Here is a 15484-nt window from a genome sequence, read left to right as displayed (position 1 = left end):
ACGAAAGCTGAGAGGAAGAGCAAGTGCAAATACACATATAGGCAACGTGCACAGGATTAGAGGAGTTCACTACTAGTGTGAATAGCTTCTGCATACATGCCGTCAGACTGGAATAACCTTAATGGTTATGTCCTGCAGCTGAATAACAGAAAAATTGTTGGGAGGACATTTGTGAGACTGAGTGAAAACCACAGTGAAAGACATGTCCGCGAGACCACGCCCATGGACAGATGAGCTCTATTTTTACCCCCATTCCTGCTGTAGGTGTTCAGTTTCTCCTTATGCTGGGCCAGCTCGGTGGAGAAAAAGGGGGTGGAGAAAATGAACGCTCCCGCTCTTCAAAACCCTCTGGTACACTAACCCCCCCCCCTCAGACAGCAAACCCTCCAAGACCCATGCTGGTGTCATGTCAAAAAGAAGCACGGGCAGTGGGCTTAAAAAAAGAGTGGTGGCATTGTGTCGTCGCATTGGTCAGAAGTAGTGTACATGAGCCTTATTTGGAATAGAGACCAGACCCCGAGCCAAGTGGCCCGAGGAGGATGGGACGGAGGATTTTCGGCACCTTTGTGGCTTCTTTTTGCAAGCTACATGCCTTAAAACTTAAAGGAATACGCCACCGTTTGTTGAAATAGGGCTTATCACGGTCTACCCTGGCTGTAGGTAGGTGGGCCAACGCATTTTTGTCTCAGTGCGAGAAATTAGGTGGTTTTTTTGTCTTTTGTTGGCTCACTTTTACTCACAACATGCTAACCAGCAACATAGGATTCCATTCACTACGCTAAGCTAACTAGTGGCGGCGCTGCCGGTGTTGCACCGGACTAAAACAATGCATGCACAAAAAATGCGTTGGCCCACCTATCTACAGCTAGGGGAGACCGTGATAAGCTCTATTTCAACAAACGGTGGCGTATCCCTTTAACTTCTCGTCCATTGTTGTTCTTTCCACAAGAGTATTTTCAACTTATACATCCATGAATTTGAACCGCAGAGCAGCTCCTAAACAATCTGCTTCCCGTTCACACTGGCATTCGCGTGGCCAGCAAACGGGTCACGCCATATGCGTCGTCAGACGTGTTAATACGAACGAAGATTTGTTCTGCTGCTGGAGCTAAAACTCTTGTGCCCTGAAGGAGATTAGTTTTGGTCTGAAAACGCAGCTTAAAAATTAAAACGTAGCAGTGTAGATGTAGCCCAAGTGTTTACAATGACAGCTTCCGCATTCCTGTTACGCCAGGGTTTATAAAGACACTTCGTTACATAAGTCAAAGCAGATCACACCATGGGCATTTCATACCATATTGTAAGCAGGATCCATACATCTACTGAATATGGAAAATGTAACCTGATTAGCATAAAATTTGACTGTCAAATAACCTTTTCATGAAGCGACAAGGTGAATGTGCTAAATTTGCCAGGCGGAGGTCAATTGTCACATATCAATTCACACGTTGCAGACTCTCTGCTGCCCCCTTGTGGCTATTCCTTGCCGCATCATTTTCCCCAAAACGAAAAGCAGGAGGCACTGAAATTCACTACAGAGCGACAGCTGTAAAAAGACACATGATTTATTGCTCAGACAGTGCAAAGGACAGGCAACAGTTTACACTCTGGGGGGTTAATCCCCTAACACATGGCACAGCTTGTACTGCATTATATTTAGTGCATTGTTACTAGCTTTGCTGTTGACTCTGAAAAAAAGAAAACAGAACAGCAAACCAAAGCATCCATTTCCTTATCAACATGTCAAGCTTACAGAAGAATAGAAATACACAGTTGTTAAGTGTTAACAAAACACCATTTCGTTTTACCACAATTTTTATTTGATGTTTTGACAGCCATGAAAGCAAATTTGTCCTTCCTTTTTGTTGAAACTGTCAAGAGACGTCACAATCTGAGCAACAGCCACAGTTTTTAAAGCAAGAATTTAATTTATACACAAAAAAAAAAAAAAAATAATAAAGGAAACCAAAAAAGCGAGGCAAGCTCTCACCTTTGACATTTCTTTTGAGACAATTATGTAGTTGAGATGCGAGTATAGGATTTATCCTGTTAATAACATGTAAAGTTCCCGGGAGAGAAGAGCAGGAAAAACATGGCACAATGTCGTGTTGTTTGTGAATGTAGTGTGTTCATGCATGCGTGTGTGTATGTGTGCGTGTGTGTATGTGTTGACAGAGAGGAAAAAAGTGTGGGGTCTTCTCCTTGTTATATTTGCCCACAGTGTGGGTGGGGAGGACTACCTGTGGAGAAACGTTTACACCTCAAAGGCTGGGAACCTCGCTTTCATTGGCTGCAGAATGTCGGCCAAGAAGTAGATGGTGCCGGCCATGCCTGTGAACACAACGCGACGTGGTGAGTTTACAGCTACGGTAACAAATGTCACAGACACAATATGGTGCATCAGTTAAGTGCAAAATTATGCTATGTTGCAACTGTGAAAGTGTCAAATAGCATGGTGACATTCAGTGTGCCAAATGCAGGAAGACGGCATTAGCGCAGAGAGAGAGAGAGAGAGAGAGAGAGAGAGAGAGAGAGAGAGAGAGAGAGAGAGAGAGAGAGAGAGAGAGAGAGAGAGAGAGAGAGAGAGAAAAAAAAAAAAAAAAAAAAAAAAAAAAAAAAAGAGAGAGAGAGAGAGAGATCAACGACAAAACTACTGAGTAGGTCCTCAAGTCTTTTTTTTGCCAAACCAAGCATTATAATAACAGGACTCTTTTTATTGCAAGTGGGACGATGTCATCACATATTACCTTCAAAAAGGGAGAAGGGAGTGTCGGGTGTTCGGCATCCATGTTTGCCGTAGTTCATGCACCAGTCGGCAAACTGGAGAGAGAGACAGAGGGAGACAGAGAGACAGGCTGTGTCATAATAACATCCGTAGCACAACAGTGGGACTGGACCTGAACCGTCTCAGGAGGCGAGCGAGCAATGTCAACAACTGCTAAAAATTGCGCTCCTCTCAGTGAAATCCTAGCATCTGTCGAGCCATGAGATTAGGACCACAATGTCGCTCTGTTGCACTGGAACTGTTGGGTCTGTGTAAATTATAGAGTGTAGTCTAGACCTACTCTTATCTGTAAAGGGGCTTCAGATAACTCTTGTTACGATTCAATACTGTAAATGAAATTGAATTGTTGCACTGGGAGCTCGAAACAGAGCTTCGGCAGGACATCTGAAGAGTCTATTTCCATCAGCTACGAATAGATTCATATTCATGGCGGTACACGTGGGACTCGTGCCACCTGGAGCGCATCCAAAAATTTGCTACCAGCCCCGCTCGGCCTGCTACGACGCTAACTCCCACCGACAGCTACCGACCTATTGTCAATAAACATAAAAAGGCCGCTCGCATGCCCTCCGTTTCTCCGATCATTTTCGAGTTGAAGGCTGGCCAGGGGCCAGCTGTGCTAAGACGGGTTGTCCTTTTGAGCGGACTTTAATATGACTTTCACATCTCGCATCATAATCAGAGAGAGCCGAGGAAAGACAACATGAAGCGTCTAAAAAAAGAAATATAAAAATGACCTCTTCTATTTCTGATGGCATTATACGGTACATACATCATCTTTTAGAGTATTAGCGGAGTAAGGAGGCATTCAAGGAGTACGGAAGAATTCAAATCCATAGACCAGAAGAAGAACTTTGTCAATAGGCTTTAGTTAATCAATCTATATTTTAATCCTCTGAAATATGTATTTATTTGGCATAGTACCAATAGTAGAAGTAAAAACAAAGAGGCCTGCCTTCCGTATGTTTGTTGCATCAAACTTAGCTTAACTTAGCTATAAAATAGGTTTCTACCTAAACCAGATGAGAAAAAACAACTCCCAACCATAACAGAGCTCAACAGTTTTTAACGGCTCTGGTTCCGGAATTGTTCCCCCATTCAATTGTTTCATTGAGGTTTCGAAAATTGCTTATACAAAGAGTTATAAGTCTGGAACCAAGCCAACCAGATACGAGGTGAATAGTGAGCATAAAACATTTGATTTGGCGTGTTTTAGTTTTTTGAAAACGGCGAAGAAAAGGGAAAAGATACAAGACCGTGTACAGAAGCCATCATTGACTTCAATGGCAGAAGCTCTCGCTCTAGCCGTTCACGGTTTTTGCGGGTACGGTAAACGTTTCTATGGCAACAGCGAGTTGGACCAATCAAGAGACGTTGCCGTTACGCTTAGGACTGGGGGGGGCGGTACTGTAGTTTTTCTCCATAAGACCGCGGAGAACACGTTTTTCTTAAAACAAGGGTTGATTTCATGCAGCCTTCTAGCTTCAACAGGAGCAGAAACTTCCGTTTTACAACCACGTAGCTCGGGGTCAGTCCACCTCGGCTGGCTTAGACGTCATGGCTTGATAATCTACATCCTTATGGAGAAAAATCTAATGTGATTTTTGCTTCCGGAACCACACTGTTGAGCCCCTATTCCTCACTCTAAAAATGTGAGGCATTAATCGAGTATTTGGAAAGTAATTAAGATGGATCCACTGCGGGAGTTCCACGATTCATATTTGTTTGGTCCCTAAAATGGCTGCTGCACTGTGTGAATGATAGTAAAAACGGATTACAGTCTGTTACGTGCTCTCACCATGCAGGCTCTGTAAAGGTGCTTGGGGTCCTGCGTTAGCCGGTAGAGGGCCAGGAAGGTGTAGGCGTTTCCCGCCGCACCGTGACACAGCCCGTAGCCCTTCTTCAGCAAGCCACAATGCCACACCACCTCGCCACACTGCAGGGCGTCCTCCAGGTACTGGGGTACTCCGAAGGCCTGCGACAAAGGGGAGAAAAAATAAAAAAGGAAAGTGAAATTAAAATGTAAAGGGTGGGTAGGGCTAGAAAAGGTCTCCTTTTTGAATCATTTCCAATATCCATTTGCTGAGTATTTTGTTTTTGTTGGTTTTGTTTATGTTCTTATTTGTCTTATATTTCTTTGTCAACATCACACATTCAAAATAAACTTAATCAAGCATGTTTCACAAAAAGAATTTTGATCAAGAAAGTCTTAAAAAAAAAAAAAAAAAAAAAAAAAAGGCCTTTAATGTTATTTCAAAATAGGAAATGGAGAAAAAAAAAAAAGAACATTTGTGGAGCTGTGGAGGCATTCTCTAAATTCATATGAATCACCTGTCATTACACGCAGCTAAATACATTTCATACAATACATTGCCTTTGAGATTTAAAAAACAGAAATTGACTAAACTTCACCACAAGATGGCCCTATGACTCTGTCGACGAGCTCTCTTCTTATAGCTGCCTCTCATGGACTAAGACGCGAGGAAGGGAGGCAAGTCGAGGAATCGAGGAGGCCATTTAAGCAATGGGAGAAGCACCTTGTGAATGACCTTTTGTAACTGACAGACGGTGACCATCTCACATTTATTCAAAAAAAGAACTCTCCATTTTGTTGTTCTTGTTCATCTGGTTCATTCATGTTTTCCTCATTATTATTCATATGTCAACTGTCGTAGATTTCTCTCAGCTCTACTCCACTGGTTTAATTATTATCCCCCCTTTCCCTTTTTTTTTAATGGATATTTTCTAACAATTCTAATAATCTGTAGTACTTAAATATATTTGTGCATATTTTGAAATATGTTCTGTAGGTTTGTTTATTATTTATTTATTTTATGTATGTATCTCTCTGTATATTTTGTTATCCCACTGATATAGTGCCCTTTATAGCCTATTTATCATTGATTTATTCATTTTTATTTCGTACTGGCGTAATTGCTGATTGTTTGTCTTCGTCGTTACATGCCATGTTTAAACGATGTTAAAACAATAAAAATTTGATATAAAAAAAAAAAAAAAACTCTCCCAACTCCCTCGGTGCGTACCTTGTATGCCTGCAGGAGCATGTAGACCACCCCTGGGGATCCGTGGCACCAGTGTACCAGCAGGTCGCGATCGTCTCCGATACAGGGAGGGTAGTTGCCTGTGGGGAACTTGAGACGGCAGACGTGGTCGACGCTGGGCTTCACCAGCCTGTGGACGTACTCCTCCACACAGACGAAGCCGGGCTGCGAGGGGAGAGATCGCACCGCGTTTACAGATAACCAAGGAGTTAGAGGTGGAAGAATTAAACGTGGGGCAGTTATGGTAGTTGGACAACAGAAGAGCCCACCTAACCTAGCCTGATAGGCACAACCACATCACACTGGGCTGATTAAAGTGCTGGAACGAGTAGCTCTTTGGTCGAGAAGTCATTTAATAAATTCATCAACAATTGGAGTGCTCTATCAAGCAAAATTGCCAAATACACTTCTGGCTTCTCAATGGTGAGTATTTACTTCTTTCCTTTGTTTTATATCGTATTGGTAAATTGAATATCCTTAGCTTTTGGGAATGTTGGTCGGACAAAATAAGCAATTTTAAAATGTCATCTTGGGCTCCGGCAACCTGGGATGGGCCTGTTGATGTTTGTATAGGTTCAGAGAGCAGTTTTACCTGCATGAGGTAGTAGTAGATGCCTGCGAGGCCGTGGGCGGCGCCGACGTACTGCTCCTGGTACCACTCGAACATCAGGGGGCTGTGGTTCTGGACCCTGAACTTCCTGCTTAGCTGCTCGCCTGACACCAACACGGACTCGCTGATCTGAGGACGGAAACAACACATCCCGCCTCACAAAACACACCTAACTTGTACAAGAGCGAGCAGATAAGCAGCCAACAGTAAATCAAGACTGCCGGGGGCCAGCAAACTAGACGTTGAAGAAGCAGGATGAGAACCTGAAAAAGTCTCCTATTCCCAACTCTTTCATCCAATTTGGTTCAATGTCCTCTTTGTCTATGGTTACTGTATAAAAGATCTTTGTATGTACCATTAAGGACAGTACTGCCTAAGAAGTCATGGATGATCAGTCAGCCAGTCCTGGATTTAAAATAAATAAAAATAAGGAAGTCCTTCTGTACCACCTCACATTACGGTGCTTGGAAGTGCAATTTCTGTCCGACTGTGGCCCGTTTCTGGCCTTACCTGCTGGATGTACTGCAGTGGGATCCTGTCTTGCCCAAGCTGCTGGTTGATGAAGACGAGGGAGTAGAGGTAACCCATCCGCCCATAGAGCAGCTCATCAGGCAGCCCGCCTACACCTTTCACCACATTCTGGTGAAACTGCAGCAGTCTGGGAGAGTAGCACAGGAGACACGGTGTTCACGGATCGGGAGGACCTTGTGTCGTGAGTGACCGACTATTGTGATAGGTCACATTATGTCACATACATCGTGAATGAACTATCCATGATGACCCATAACGGTGCACAATTAATAGGATAATAAATGTGAGCACAATCCTACCTCTGGATCAGGAGCGATATTCACCCATTGTGTTTGGAGTAATGCTCTGGTTCATCCAATCAAGTGGCCACAGATAAACAGTCTGACCAATCACAAGCATTTAGTTTAAGCAGCATGTTCCCAAACACTGGTGCAGCGACATGTGAGCGCATTTCACTACACTGGAAAACAAGACCGATTGTTCAAAAAGAAAAAAAATGAAATAGCATGCTCTAATAGCATCATTATTTCTAGTGAAACTATAGATTTAAAAAATACACTGGTGCGAAAAAGAAATGCATGTTGCATTATATATTTGATCTATAAGCGTGATCATATTTTATATATAGAAAATTGTAGCTAAAATTGCGCAGTCCATATTTAGCCGAGTAATAATACCTTTGCAAACTACATAAACTGCATATTGTAAGTATCTAAAGTGCAAAACCACCACCAAATTTAATAGATTTATCTGTCTGCAGAATACTATGTCTGGCAAAGAAAACCTAAGACTCTAATGTCTTTCTTAAATGTGACACAATGTGATCGGGATCAATTCATCGCAAGCCTGTTATACGGAACATAAGAGATTACATATCTAAGAAACCATAACTGTCTAAACAAATACCTAAAATAACCCATATGGCATATATAGGTATTCCCGACTGACCTGTTGATGCACTCATCAGTCTCTTGCACCCTCTGCAGGCGGTGGTAGACCACAGCAGCGATAGCCAGGGGCCCTGCATCTCCACATAGGAAGGTGACGTCATGGCGTCGGGTCAAGCACTTCAGACTGCGGCTCACATATTCCAGAGCTCTCTGAAGCAAGGAGGTGTCCCTGAACACGTTGTGGAGGTGCAGGTAGAGCAGAGCAATGCCTGCGGACGGAAGGATACTTTGATCAGGATATATCCTTTAATGCCAATCTAAAACAAACCTCAAGAACAGCCTTTTTTCATCTTCGTAACATTGCCAAAATTAGGAATATCCTGTCTCAAAACGACGCTGAAAAACTAGTCCATGCATTTGTTACTTCCAGGCTGGACTATTGCAATTCCCTACTGTCAGGTTGCTCAAATAAGTCTCTTAAGACTCTCCAGCTGATCCAGAATGCTGCAGCGCGTGTTCTCACAAGAACTAAGAAAAGAGATCATATTTCTCCTGTATTAGCTTCTCTGCATTGGCTTCCTGTTGAATCCAGGATTGAGTTTAAAGTCCTTCTCTTGACCTACAAAGCTCTAAATGGTCTAGCACCATCATATCTAGAAGAGCTCCTAATACCCTATTGTCCTACTAGAGCACTGCGCTCCCAGAATGCAGAGTTACTGGTGGTACATTTAGAGTCTCTAAAAGTAGAATGGGAGCTAGAGCCTTCAGTTATCAGGCTCCTCTCCTATGGAACCAGCTCTCCGATCTGGGTTCGGGGGGCAGAAACTGTCACCTCATTCAAGAATGAACTTAAAACTCTCCTATTTGATAAAGCTTATAGTTAGGGAGTGAGGAGTTGCAGTGTTCACCTAACTGGCCCAACTGCTTCTCTTCATAATTGTTAGATTAATAATACATAACAAAGTAGAGGGAGGCAGGCCAGCCAAGCCAGATCCGGCAGGGGGAGAGTTCTAAGCCCGAAAAAGCTACCTCTCCTTATGACCTGTCTCTCATAGTTACCTGTTATAGTTGCGCTGTTATAGTTCTAGACTGCCGGGGGACTTCCTTCCTTTGACACACTGAGCTGCTCTCTCCTCTCCCTTTCTATTACGGTTACTATTACTATTATTATTACTATTTGTGTGCAGCCCGTCCCAGAAATGCTTGTTACTAATCCTAGCTTCTGGGGAGTTTACTCCCCGGAGTCCTTATGCTTTTTTCCCCCAGCGTATTTCCTTGGAGAACGTTGGCACCAAGATCCTGGTCGCAGCTGCCGCCGTGGTCCTGCTGCACTCCCTGCTGAACTCAGTGATGCCCTGCAAAGTCATGCTGCGTCCTGCTGAACCCTGCAGCTTCCCGCTACATCCAGTCACTGTTCCATTATTAATGTGACTACTATCGCCACTGTTCATCACACCCCCAACCGGCTCGTCAGACACCGCCTAACAAGAGCCTGGGTCTGTCCGAGGTTTCTTCCCAAGAGGGAGTTTTTCCTCGCCACTGTCGCACTGCTTGCTCTTGAGGGAATTACTGGAACTGTTGGAATTGTTGGGGCTTTGTAAATTATAGAGTGTGGTCTAGACCTACTCTATCTGTAAAGTGTCTCGAGATAACTTATGTTATGATTTGATACTATAAATAAAATTGAATTGAATACACGTTATCGTTGGAAACTTTGGAAGCCGACTCTGAAAAGTTTGCCGTTTGCAAAACCGTGACTGAAGGAAGGCTGCACATTTGGATTACCTACAGAATCTAACCTAATCTTGGAATACGTGCACAACACCGAAGAACGGAAGAGTATCGACTGAAACGCAAATAGTATGAAATCAAAGGAGAGGCGAAACAATAGGTCAATTAATCAGTTGACACAAAATGCAAGTATTGTCATTATGGATTCATATTTTCTTAAAAAAAAAAAAAGTGGATTTCTAAATCAACGTGGATGGTAAATGAGGTCGACTGAAGCAATAACTTCCTCAATGCGTGCTATATTGACAGAGAAAGCCAAGTTTGCAGCTGCAAAACCTGTTCCTGATCCAGTGACGTGACAGGGATGTTGTTGGAGGCAAGAAAGAACTACAGGCTCATCAGCTTGGATTTCGGCTCCACGTAGCCAGGGGGGCGTGCTCTGGATGGCGCTCTAGATAAGAGCTGTAGTCTAACAAGGCCCGAGCCCGACAAGTACATTTTGATTGACAGCTTTTTAAAAGCCTGAACCCGTTGACAGCCCGACATTATTCGAATGTGCACACCGCTCTTTTGTCAAGAATGAGTCATTCGTAACTTTTTTAACATAATTTATTCATGACTAACGTAGGCTATAGGCCACTTGGAAGTTGGAACAAAGAAATAAAATAAAGTCCTCCAGAGGCCAGCCTCCGTTTCACCTCCTCAGCATCCATTTTCGCTCTGATCGAAACGCATCACCTGACCGCTCATTTACCGCGCAAACCCAGAGCACAAGCCCGAGCCCGTGTAAAATGATAGAAATCAAGACCGAACCCGTCGGGTCCCGGCAAAGATCTTCAGCTCTACTCTGGATGCTGCTCGAAAACAGAACTTTCTCGTTTTCTTCCCTTGTACTGTATTGCTCTGCGTTTCCAACAGCTAAAAATGGCATTCCAAAAATATGAGTGCTGATGAGATTATGGACGAGGATACATTTTACAGTGTCTTGGCTGACTCAGATATTCAGCCATATTTATTCGTGCCAGAGTATACGGCCAAAACAATGCAGCAGAGAGAGGCCGAGGCTGCGGCAGGGCGGATGTGCCCGGCGGGGACCCTCCAGAACCTGAGCTGAAGGACAAACACAGACTGGTGGTGCCTTTAATCATTTTGCTCTTCCGATGCCAAACAGAAATGGAAACATTCTGCTGCATGGGCAGCTGTTGTTGTTGTTGTTGTTAAAAGTGTGATGGAGATATTCTTCAGGAACTCAAACTGGAAAAGACGACCAAGAGCAGCAGGGCCGAGAGGGCAGATGAGTGAGAGTTTTTGTCACCCAAGGCTATTGTAAGCCATTTTGTTAAGATGCCTTTTAGCAAATGCTGAGTGAACTTGAGTTGGGCTTTTATTGTGAAAGGTAAAAATGGAAGTAGTGAAGCTGTAATGGCTGCCATTACAAAGAGTTGTTGTCCTCTTGATTTGGATTGGGCATCGAGAACAGATTCCTACTTGGAATCGGTTCAAAAATTGCGATTCCATCGGAATCGTTTCTTTATTGGAATCGTTTGGAAGATTTGGTTTCAAATCTGATCATGGGTTCCAAATTTAACATGCGCAAGTTTGGGTTTTCGTAGCGGCCAGGCGCTTGTTGTGTAGCAGCCTTGGAGCACAGTAAGCGACCCTCTAGTGTGGCTTTATTTTACGTTGAAAAAGCCCGGTAAACTTCGACCCACCATTGAATCAAAATAAAACTTTCCTCTTATTCGTGAAATAAGCATGTGACCCGTTTCAACTCCACCCCTCAAAGAATCGGAATCGATAAGGAAGAATCGCAATTGGAATTAGAATTGTTAAAATCCAAACGATGCCCAACCCTAAACTGGTTCATGCTGTTTTTTTTTTTTTAATTACCTGAATACATTTTTATTACCTGCATAAGTATAGGCGCAACTCATAACCCTCGGCTACACTTTTTTGTGGGCGGGGCGTCAGTAGCTCATGTGAAATGCAACCTGGCAAATGTAGGCACGGCTCTGCGAGCTGGAAAACTCCGCTTTCTCGGTCAACATGGCTCGCAGTTATGTAATGTAACCCTAGCGCACTGAGTCAGCATCGTGCCAGTGTTCACTGGACTGTTAAAAATGTTTGTTTTTTTTACTATACTGTTTATCAGTAGCCATTCATATGGTAACTTATGTGGCATTTGGCATTGTGTGCTCTAATTAATTTGGCATACAGTTTAGGGAGACGGAAATAACAGGACTAACAGTAAAGTGAATCTATTAGATTATTTGTGCTGTGGGCCATCTTGTTATCTTAATACGCTAGGGCAGCTAGGCTAAATGTAGCTGTTAATGTAAATGCATTCTGCTGTACATGTTATGTACTTCTTTAAAAATGAAATAAATGTCAGACCGACATGATATGTGCATTATTTTTAGAGAACAATTTTTTTTTTAAGGTTTTAAGAAATGTAGTAAAGAAGTGTATTATTCAACTTTCATTTTTTGTTAAAAACAGAAAAGAAAAATCGCAATACTCAATGCTATGGAATCGCAATACAAAACCGAATCGGCACCCATGTATCGTGAAAGAATCGAATAAGTACAAAAGCATTACGACCGAGCCCTAGAATCTAAAGTAAAGATAAATATTTGGAAAAGAAAAGAAACTTAAGTGTTAAATTTGAGAATGAAATTTGGTGTGGTGTTCCGTTACCTTGTAGGACTATGGTTTTTAAATAGGGAAATTTGTTTGTACTGTTCAGTAATTTGCTAAATAGTCTTAAAAACTAACATGAAAAAGAATTGATAAGATCTTGAACCTGCCTGAAAAAAAATCACAAAAAAAAAAAAATCATATAAACCGTTTGCCACATTGCCCACCACTAGATCAGTATGGCCCTCGGTTTGTTAAATAAATTATCAACTGTAAAGAAAAACCCAAACATTATTAAAACATTTTCATGCACGCATGTAATGGTGTCATCACCTGCCCAGCCGGTGTAACTGGTGCAATCTCTTGGGTCAGCAGACTTCAGGCCATTTTCCATGACGGCTAAAAGCTCACTGATCTTGCTGCTCAGTCGCTGGGCAAACTCTGCTGTGAGCTAAAGGCACAGAAAATGTTAAATCATGAGGGTTAGCGTATTGTAATTAAATGAATTGCATGCACACACGTACGCAATACACATCCTTTGTACCTTACCTTTCCTTGACAGTCAAACAACGCCTGTGTGGACGCAGGGTTTCCATCATAGTCATGATATGGATTCCTCCAGGCTCTTGTGTCCATTTTCACAGCTTTGGCTCTGCTAAATATCTGGGCCAGAAAAACAATAATCTGCAGAGAGATGAGGCAATGTAAGGCGCAGGAGACAGAAGACTCGACGCGAGTGTAATAGAAGGCTAAAAATAGTAAGCATTCGATCTTATAGCGAAATATCAAGCCACACAACGCAGTAAGCCTCTTCTGTAGAGTTAGATACACCCACACACGCATAAAAAAATGACAGCTTAGCCCGCTATAGCTTCTAGCTAGCTAAGCTACGCCGCTGAGGCTAACGGCTAACATTCGCTTGTGCAACTACTGTCGTAATAGCATAAATTAACACATTATAACGTCAATGAATTGGAGCTATGTCATTTCTATTCAAAGTCAAGAATTACGGTAACGTTAAAGTGTAGCATTTAAACATCGATTAGGTACAGTTACCTCCGCTATTAGTCGTGCACTATTGATGCCAAAGCTTCTTCGTCTTTATATTTTCCTGAGGGGGGACTGTAGCATTAGCTTGCGCGCTACTGCCACCTAATGCTACGCAGGTGTTACTACAGCTAACAAAAATGGATGCTGTGGTAGTGGGAAAAGTCCTCTAAACACAAATCACAAAGACAAAACCTTTAAATAAATAAATAACCAATCATCCCCACCAGACACAAAAATGGAGATGAATTTTAATACTAGAGTGACGAATACAAAATACAAAACAAGTCTCTCATATATTGAAGCAGGTCCTCTCAAGTGTCTCAGTCCACTTACTTACTTCCTGGAGCGTTACATTGTTGTCTGTCTGTCTTCATCGGGTGGTTCATTAGAAGTTTGTTCAGTCGTCAGTCATGGATATAGTTTGTCAAGACGTGCAGCTGTTAAGCTATCATCCATTTTAATTTTAAGATTTCTCATCTATGTTGACGTAAAAGGGAGCTTCAACAACTCAGCAAACTACATCCTCCAATGAAACATGAAAGCCCTGGAAAAAGCCATTAAGTGGACCTTAATTTATTTATTTTTTTCCAAAAAAAACTTCAAGAATGAACTTACATGTCTTCAAATCTCCAAATCAGAGTTATTCTTTTTCAATATCAAGCCTTTACCCAAAATTTTAAGGAAAACTAGTATTGAGTCCCAGATTCACTGTATGCATTCAAAAAATGCATACAGTATCTGTGTGTGTAGTAAAAATATTTTTTAATTATTCCAAAAAAAAAAACATAACACTGGGGTATGCTGATATGGTCTAATACTCCATACACTGTTGGGTTTTAACTAACAATGCGTCATGTTTTATCAGTTTATTTCTATATTTTGAATGTGAAACTATATTTTTTTGCAACATAACTAACATGCCAGAGACCATAAACATATAAAGCCTACGATATATTTATTTGGAGGAAAAGCATAAAGGAAAAGCACAAAAGGCCTTCTTGCATTTCTGAGTAATTTCATTTTTCAACTGTGTACCCGCTCAATGAGACACAGTATTACTTTGCCATTTTATAAATGAATGTAATAACACAGTCAGAGACGGATATGGGAAAGATTGCTTTGATCAAAGGTTGAGCTGAAATGACACCATTTAACAAATCACAGACAAAAATGGCGAAACAGAAATCAAATGGTGATCTATGCCCTCATGTATTTAGGGACTGCTTGACGTGGAGGTCTTGTGTGCAAACAGAGCTCGACCTGCGACAATAGCTGACTTCAGTGCACAATGTTCCCCACCGTGCAGCCGTGAATGACTTTATCACACAGGTGTCTAATCTCAGACATCAGCCCATCAACATGAACGTTTCCAAATGTTGCACAATCAATCAGCCTTTTTATTTCCCTCGCTGTGGCGGCGGTGCACTTGCATAAACTGCTGCAGCGCACATGTCTATGCTGAAATGTCCCTGTGGTCTGGTTTATGTTGGACAAACTAAAAGAGCTTCAAAGATTCTCACATCTGAATACAAAAACGTGGATTTATGCTATCACTACACATTGTACACGGGTTAACCATGGCTGTGCGGCATCATTAAAGTTCTGGGGGAACAGAACATATTTTACCCTCTCGTCCTAGGTGGTGACATTATTAACTCACTGCCATGAAAACATGTCATTCATGTGGATGGTTTATGATAGTTACTGTAGTCGCAAAGAACACGGGGCTGGTATTGATTGGCAGACTGCTGAGTCTCAGTGCTGGTGTTCCACATTCCCACTTATTGCAGAGATGGAAGCTGCTACAAGCCCTGTAATCTCCCCCTTTGAATGTTCAGCCCTATGAACGGCACACTGTGGAGAAAGACTACATTGTTGTGGCAGCAAGACATTGCACATTCAAAAGAGAGAGAGCGTGCAATGGGATACGTCCTCTGAAGGGCTGTGATTACTGTTCTCTCTTTGTTAATATGCCTCGGTCGTTTCCCCTTTCTTCCCATGTTTCATCCTCCTGATTCTCTCTGGTTTTAGTTGGCTTTCTGCTCCAGACTTAGTTAAACATCATCAAAACAGAGTCCTAATTAAACTACGCTATAGACTGAATATGTAGTCTGACTTCAATAGGTTCCCACAAGAGTACTGACATGTTTTTATACAGACAAGCCTTTGTGACTCAATGGATGAAAGC

General features: G+C 42.3%; 1 protein-coding gene across 1 annotated transcript; it reads right to left on the bottom strand.

Moving 5' to 3' along the window:
* Positions 1-1545: 1545 nt before the first annotated feature.
* lancl1 (LanC antibiotic synthetase component C-like 1 (bacterial)) lies at positions 1546-13430 on the bottom strand. The gene is made up of 10 exons (XM_039792835.1): positions 13303-13430; positions 12796-12930; positions 12580-12697; positions 7937-8147; positions 6968-7115; positions 6440-6586; positions 5830-6012; positions 4584-4760; positions 2748-2820; positions 1546-2331 (listed from the first exon to the last, which is right to left on the bottom strand). Exons 2-10 carry the CDS (start codon positions 12880-12882, stop codon positions 2255-2257), a joined length of 1221 nt encoding a protein of 406 aa, XP_039648769.1. The 5' UTR covers positions 12883-12930; positions 13303-13430; the 3' UTR covers positions 1546-2254.
* Between the last annotated feature and the right edge of the window lie 2054 nt (positions 13431-15484).

This window comes from Perca fluviatilis, chromosome 24, assembly GCF_010015445.1.
Source record: "Perca fluviatilis chromosome 24, GENO_Pfluv_1.0, whole genome shotgun sequence".
Lineage (NCBI taxonomy): Eukaryota > Metazoa > Chordata > Actinopteri > Perciformes > Percidae > Perca > Perca fluviatilis.
The sequence above is the reverse complement of the archived record's forward strand: the minus strand, read 5'-3'. Positions and strand labels throughout refer to the sequence as shown.